The 7,663-nt window shown below is 38.9% G+C and overlaps 1 protein-coding gene across 1 annotated transcript; it reads right to left on the bottom strand.

Moving 5' to 3' along the window:
* Nucleotides 1-2,078: 2,078 nt before the first annotated feature.
* slc17a9b (solute carrier family 17 member 9b) lies at nt 2,079-7,052 on the bottom strand. The gene is made up of 13 exons (XM_072449752.1): nt 6,891-7,052; nt 5,975-6,172; nt 5,407-5,546; nt 5,086-5,185; nt 4,872-5,002; nt 4,435-4,531; nt 4,248-4,344; nt 4,020-4,107; nt 3,910-3,944; nt 3,269-3,384; nt 2,643-2,698; nt 2,541-2,570; nt 2,079-2,274 (listed from the first exon to the last, which is right to left on the bottom strand). The coding sequence occupies exons 1-13, from the start codon at nt 7,028-7,030 to the stop codon at nt 2,096-2,098; spliced, it is 1,407 nt and encodes a 468-aa protein (XP_072305853.1). The 5' UTR covers nt 7,031-7,052; the 3' UTR covers nt 2,079-2,095.
* Nucleotides 7,053-7,663: the final 611 nt, after the last annotated feature.

The following is a 7,663-nucleotide window of genomic DNA, read 5'->3' as shown; positions in this document are numbered from 1 at the left end:
CTCAATTGCATTGCGTAAGATGTACAGTGGGTTGACGTTCACTGATTTGATCACGTTAATGAAGTGTATGGTTAGTGCAGTGCCTGATCACAGACTTTAACATGGTTTAACATCTAGTGACACAAGCTCTCAAACGCTCTTCCAAAGACCAGACAAAGAGTAAGCATGATGTTTGAAGGCATCGAAAATGTGAACTTTTGCTATAACATTTATTTAACATGATTTGCATAAATATTAGGCACAATATTAACATCTCGTTGATTTAATGATTTCATTTTCTTGTCACAACCCCGGCCCAAGACTACAGGTTTTAATGTTGCTCTCAGATCAGTAACATTTGTCATGTCGGTTTGTAACATAAAACTTTTGAACCACAGTAACTAAAAACAAACTAAGAGATCCGACCTAAGAAAACTCAGTAACTTAAGAAAATATGTTGGGAGATTGTGCCTGCAACAGAGTCCTCTCAACCAAAAAATGTCTGAAGATTTAGTGGCCTTTTTTCTGTTTTGCGTGTAATTCACAAAAACCCGGTGTCAATGTTCAACAGTGTCAATAGTGAATGAAACATAGAACAAACTGGCTGAGGTTCTATGGAGTCATGTTTCCTTTGTCTATTCAAATCCTGATTGGTTACTGTATAATCTTTTAATTTAGCACAATGTCATTTGATACATAAATTGGTTTCCCATCCATTTTTAAACCTAAAAGTTAGATCACCCCTCAAAATTCCCCAATACATAAAAAAGCACAATCTATAAATATTAAATTACTAACAACACTTAATTGAGGTATTTTGATGATATAAAATGATGATATAAACTTTGGTCTTAACACTTGATAAACATTCTTAACCAGATTAAATTGAAATAGAAGATTGAGACTATAAAAAGGTATAGAACATTAACCATAACATCCTTAGTCACCGGATAATGAGATGTCAAAGAAAGCTCACCCATTATGAGCGTGAAATGTCAAAGGAATGAAAAAGTGCTTCTGCGTGAGGGACCAACTGTCACATGTCTGTGTATCATTCATTCATTTTCTACCGGTGACTGGAGCCTATCCTAGTGACTTTGGGCCTTAGGCGGGGTACACCCTGGGCCTAGACATAGACACACAGATTACCATTCACTCTCACTAGGGCCAATTTAGAGTTGACCCCATGTCTGTGTATCATTCATTCTAAACCTCTCTTTGGTTGTAAGCCTTTGGTTAGAAAATTCAACACTCCTAGGGTTTTGAGCAAAACTATTCTACAAGACCTCATGAACACAACTCTTTTAAAGTCATACATTTTACAGCACAACACTCAAAGTGCATTTGCATAAGTTTGACTAACAATTTCACTTAAATGTAGGTAACATAATTATGATCACACCTGTTCTCTCTAGTCTGACCAATTTTACCTCCTAGTGGACATTGGCAGATATGACATGGATGTAAGTGTTAACAAGCAAAACTGTAAACAAGGGTAAACGTTATTTGTTGACCAATAAAAATATAAAATGTTTAAATTCATTCCTTGTGTAAATTCTCTCTTTTTTTATAACGCAGTACTACTTCCTGTAATTTTCAACATTTATTTTCTTCCCAAACTGTTTTTTAACTGATGTAAAACTGGGATCAATATTTAGTTCAGACTGTGTTGTCACAGCAGAACATGTGCCATCATCCTAACTAAGTAACTAACTAAATAAATACATTTACCAGAGGTTCTCACCCCCCAAATAAAGTCATAATTAGAAAAATGTGAAACCCTGTTCTATGCAGTTAAAGTACATCCCAATCCCAAGAATTTACAAATCATAGGGCTCTACGTACCAGTCCCATGTCTGGATAAATAGGAATGGAGAGCAATACTGCAAATTGAAAAACAATCTTGAGAATCAGTAAATCATCAGAATGTCACACTGGCCCATCTCCCACGGACATAAATAGTATGTGTCCCAATTTAGGTACAACAGTGCAACATTATAAAAAGCATTGATTCTCGATAACAATGTCTACAAAAATAAAACCACATGATCTTGAATACCTTCATAAGACATATAAGCATTTACCAATATGGTAATGTCTTTTTGTGACTGCAGACCTAGATGTGGACGTTGTGGTAGCGGCCCTTACTGGAGTCAATGTCCACTCGTTTGGCGTCTCCAAAGGCCAGAAAAATGCCGAGCCCCAGTAGGTTCAGTGTGGTGATGAGTGCAAACACAGACGCCCAAGATCCGGTGGTCTCAATCAGATACCCTGAGAAATACACCATCAGGACCCCTACAGAGAAGCAGATGATCCCTTTTAGCACACATCACAAACGTCAGTCCATGCAATAAAACCCTCAGGAACTTTAACTGTCATCTTTTGCCCTCTGTATTTTTCATCTGCCGTTCCCTTGATCAAATATGTATGGTGCAATAGGGACATGTTTGAGTGACAATGGAGCTCGAAAGCACAGAACGATGAACAATTTACAGTTACAATTGAATTATTCAGAGCAAACTGTAATGGATTGATTGAAGATTTATAATGAAGATATTCACCTGAGAAAGCGCCACATGTATTCATAACACCTGTCAAGAAAATGTTGAACAATTACAATGTATTTGGACAAAAAGCATGACAGATATCTTAATCAAACATACCAAATAATGACCCTGCACACGATGGAGCAAGATCTTGAACATTTATTGATACACCACTGCAAGACAGAAAGTTATCTAATCATCACCACTATCAAGGACATTTATTATACAAGATAATACAAGAAGGTCAGATTGAAATGTGTTTTTCCAAATTAAAAAAACGATATCGTTGTTGAAAGTAACGCAGAAAGTGACTCGACTCTAAAGCACTATGATAAGAGTTTGTAATAAGATTATTTTTGCTTATCAGTTCAAAAATAAAGAGCATCTTTCTAAAATGATCTTAACTTTTGGAATGTACTGGACCTGTTAGCTTTAGTACAGAATGAGAGACTTTTCAGCACATTTATATATTTGTATATAAATATATTTGTATTTTTTTTTAAAACCCATGAATCATTCATAAAACTGATATAAGGATCAAATGTATTTCAGAACTGTATCTACAGGCCAAGCTATTTTTCATAATAAGAAAGGCTATTTTGCTTGGTTCTGATCCAATTGCAATTTTAATTAAATTGCAACAAAATTTGTAACCCTATCACAAATCTCTAAATAGCTATTTTTATTTTTTATTTTTTATTAGTCCATGTCAAGTCTTCTGCTGTATGCTCTGTTTTCCATACCTGTAATTGAAAGTGTGGAGGCCCATGGTGACAGACATGAGTGCTACAGCCCAGGGAAATGTTGTTTTACCACAGAGGCACAGGGTAAACACACTGGACATGCCCATGGCAAAAAACTACACAAACACAAGAAACAAGAATTTGCAAGTATAACATTTGTGTTTGTGTTTGCGTGTGCAAAGTGTTCAGTCCTCTATTTGATGTTTCCTGTGGAGTTATTGTCTGCTTGTGATGTGTTCTGTATTGTTGTTGTTTTAAATTGTTTTACCTTAATTTAATTGGTACATAAACCTGTCCACGGACAACAGATGGAAACTAGCCTAAGGCTAATATCTGTCATATTTACATATGTTTCCTATGTTAATTAATATGCACAGTCCCTTTTCTAACTAAATACATACATTCAAAATTAAAAAGTATTTTGGTGATAGGGGCTTCTTCAAAGTAAAAACTCTTTAGAACAATGACAACATTGTGTCTCAGTTCCAATAGTTAACAACAATGCATTTAGTGGATGTCTCAATCAATCGTCTCCAAAAACATTACAAATGTCCATATTATCAACACTGTTGGAAACTAATATAGGCTATACTTGTACTTTTGACATCTCATATTACATCATCACTGTTTGAAGATATTACCTGCATCAACTTCCGCACAGAAGCTGTATCAAAACCTGGGAGAAAAATAAAGGAAATAACCATTGTGGATATCACTCATAAATTGTGAAAATAGGTTTTGAAAGCTTTACCTTGACCGATGAGGTGGTCAGAGAGGCACCCACTTAAAACAGATGACGGGATTGCCACCACCCAGGGAATGACATTGAACACCCAGCCCTGGGGAAGGAATATTCATGTTTCAACTTGAACTTAAAAAAGACGGAAATTGTTTATGATGTTTGACAGGTAAAACAATTCCCTCTATAATCTTTGTGTCAGATAAAAATGAAACAAATGTGCCTTCGGTGTGTCATTACTTTGGCATCTGGGAAGGTGTCTCTAAAATAGGTCGGCAGCCAGGACGAAAGGGTGAAGAATGTGCTCGCTGTGCAAAGATGTGCAATAATTACGGCACTGTCCAGCACAGAAAGAGAGATAATCTGTTATCTGCAGTTAAAACCTAATGTACACTTGTTTATCAGGTCAAAGTTGACATTATCTTACCAAACAGCTGGCTGTCTGAAGAGCCGCAACCAGTGTCTTTTTGTGAATTTGATTGGGATCCTGCTGCTTCCTAAGGATTCAAGGGTAATGACAGGACCTGAAAAAACAAACGGATGGGATCATAATGAAGCCGTTTCAACTGCAAAACTACGAAAATGTACTGTAATGTACAACAACAACAAAAAAAAGGCACATTTCTGCTTTATTTATAGCAATAATCCAGTTGCAATCTTGACATATTACGCGTTGTAGGATTTGTCCTGTGCAGCACTAATATGGAAAATTGCTATTAGGCTTATGTAAATAACTAAATCAATTATAATTTCTGTATTCAACTTTATTTAAACCAGATAAAAATCCACTGAGATTGAGACCTTTTTTTCCAAAGGTGACCTGGGCCAACGTGAAAATATTATGACGGTATGAACACTCCTTGCCTTCTCCTTTGAGTAGATACTTCCACATGCAGTAGGCCCAGAGCGCGGAGAGCAGCCCAGACACATAAAAAACACTTTCCCAGCCGTACAGGTCCAGCATGAAGGACCCGGCTCCACCGATCATCAGCGTGCTACACAAAATACAAATGTCTCATCAAAAACATGGCCAAATAAAACAAGAACACAATAACCACTTAGACTAATGTTAACTCACCCCAGGTAGGAGCCACTACCAACAGTGCTCATAAGGAAACCTCGTTCACTTTCTACCACCTTTTGAGAACATAGACTTGCCAATGATGGGTAATGTACTCCTAAAACAGAACAACCATGACTATTTCGATGACTGTGAAGTTTGTTTTACTTAGTTTGAAATCATTGATCACAAAACAGATACTGAAAGTACGGTAGTTAAACATTTCGACCATAACAAAATAAAAATAATCAACCGGTTTGATACCGAAATCTGACTCGACCGGTTATTTCGGCTGACCTACAGTTTTTTCTCATGCAGCAACGTAAGAAAACATCTCACCTTGTAGTAATCCCATCAGGAAACGGGCGAGCGTCATTGAGATTATTGGCTGAGAGCAGAAGTGCGCCAGAACTGGAGTAAATGCTGTCATGGAGCCCCAGGCCGCAGCTGACAACAACATGACCTTCTCACCTCCAACTCTGTTCACACAAATTAAATGTTCTCTCATTTAGAACCATACTTTTCAATATACATACAATCAAAGGGTAGAAAGTAACTGACTACAACGCTCATTACTGTAACCGAGTACATGTTTTGGGTAATTGTACTTTTTTAACTTGTACTTGTATAATTTTAGCGTGTAATCTGACTGACCAGAGCTTCAAGAATATGCAGACTGCCATTTTAAACAAGTTAATTCAGCTTTAAAATGTTTAATAAATCAAAATATCAATCTGAAAATATACTGAAACTGTACTTGGAGTGCTTGCAGCTTTTTCATGCATACTTTTTACTTTTACAGATTTGACAGCAGTACTTTTCAGCCATGTAAGGGTACTTTTACTCGAGTAGAAATATTCAATACGCTTCCCACCGCTGCATATACATTACATATACACTACATTACCGGTCGCTGACGTAGCCTCCAAAGATCTGGGTGAAGCAGTAGCCCCAGAAGAAGCTACCCAGGACCATGCCAGACTCCTTGTGGCTCCAGTGGAATTTCTCTGCCATGCTGACGGCACAGATGGGCATGCTCATCCGGGCACAGTACAGCAAACAAGTCCCGAAGAACAACACCACGGTCCATAACCTCGCAGTGGGCCTGCAACAAGACAAGATTAAAGGATCACATCAACAGCAAAGTTAAGACAGCTTTAAAGGTGCGTTCACACTTATTTGGTCCTAAACTGAGCTAATTGAAGTCTTGATGTGGACTTGGTTTGGTCTTGTTCTCGTCCTTGTTTAGTACTGATCTAGTCCAGGTTTGGTTTTGGATGCAGTTTGATGCAGTTACACACACCCATAGAGATGTGAAAAACAAAGAGCTTAAATAGACAGTTTTGCAATCTCTGTTGTAAGCCATGAATTAAGCTTATTTGGTTGCTGTTCAACAAAAACAAAACAAACAATAAGTAACAGACATATTATCATGCAGCACTCTAATTTTGTGGATTTTTGACAATTATGAGATGTTTGATAACAGGCTTGTTAAGAACTCTCAATTATGCCAGTTTGTTTATGAGCCATTTTACATTCTGCGAAATATCACTTCCTCTCTCCGTTTTAACCTACTTTGCCATTTACTCTTCTAAAACCATCGAATACTGTTGAACTACAGTAACCTACAGTAACATAGTGATTCTGAAAGTATTGTGCAATGCTGTAATAATGACCATGTGAGAGCCCATGCAGTGCAAAAACACTAAACAAACGTGCATTGCTGTTTGTGCTGGTGCCACATTAACAATTAAGACACTTTTGCTCTGATCTTTTGAACTCTTCCCCGGGGGTTTTACACGCCACACGACCACACGTCTTACCTGGGCCAGTACGCGCTCTGCTCGCTCCATTTCTTGTGGGACACAGCGGGGGCCCCACTGCGCTTGTTGGGCTGATGGTTTTCCTTGCAACACACCAAATCTGGATCGGAGTTCTTGCAGTATTTTTGAATTACTGCCATTCAACGCAAGGTTACGGCAGCCTCCAAGATCTCTCTCTCTTTCCTGCCTAACGCCGGGTATTCGTGTTAAACAGACGCCAAAAGAGGGGAAAAGTCCAACTCTCCCCGCTTCCTCGCCTCCACATTAGTCGGCTGACCCGGATTGAGAGTTCAAAGGGGTCTTTGTGCTAATGAAAGAGCGGGCGATGGTCACGCAGCGGGCTAAATGAGAGCCTGTCTGCGTTTGCTGATGCCGAGGAGGAGTAATCCACGTGTCAGTTTTCTCCGGAGCCTGCCTCTTTCAGCCACGCAACACCTCCACCCAGTTCAGGAAGTGTGTATGTGCGTGTGCGTGCGCGTGCGTGTTTGTGTGCGTGCGTGTTTGTGTGCGCGTGTGTGTGCGTGCGTGTTTGTGTTCGTGTGCGTGTGTTGACGATCTGCTCTGACATTTCAGCTAGTGATGCCATGGTTTTCAGTCCCGGAATCGACTTCGGCGTCATCTTGAAATCGTGACGGTGCAGGTCAGGCCAGGTTGGGTTTGTCCAGTCAAGAGGGGTTTTGTTTAAAGGGCCAGGAGTCCAGGAGTCCAGGATGTGCGACGGTGAAGCTGTTGTTTTGCCACAGGGTAATAATGAACACAGCTAAAATATGACT

The sequence above is a fragment of the Eucyclogobius newberryi genome, unplaced genomic scaffold (assembly GCF_026437365.1).
Source record: "Eucyclogobius newberryi isolate DKJ021-1_F unplaced genomic scaffold, fEucNew1.0.hap1 SCAF_17, whole genome shotgun sequence".
NCBI classification, from domain to species: Eukaryota; Metazoa; Chordata; class Actinopteri; order Gobiiformes; family Gobiidae; genus Eucyclogobius; species Eucyclogobius newberryi.
Note: the sequence above shows the minus strand (reverse complement) of the source record. Positions and strands in the feature narration are given on the sequence as shown.

Excerpts from the sequence above, each read along its gene's own strand:
- slc17a9b (XM_072449752.1), bottom strand. The coding sequence starts at position 7,030 with ATGGCAGTAATTCAAAAATACTGCAAGAACTCCGATCCAGATTTGGTG. Across the intron at positions 6,173-6,890 it reads CAGAGCGCGTACTGGCCCAG|GCCCACTGCGAGGTTATGGA; the intron begins GTAAGACGTGTG and ends GTCTTGTTGCAG. Across the intron at positions 5,003-5,085 it reads GGTAGTGGCTCCTACCTGGG|CACGCTGATGATCGGTGGAG; the intron begins GTGAGTTAACAT and ends TATTTTGTGTAG.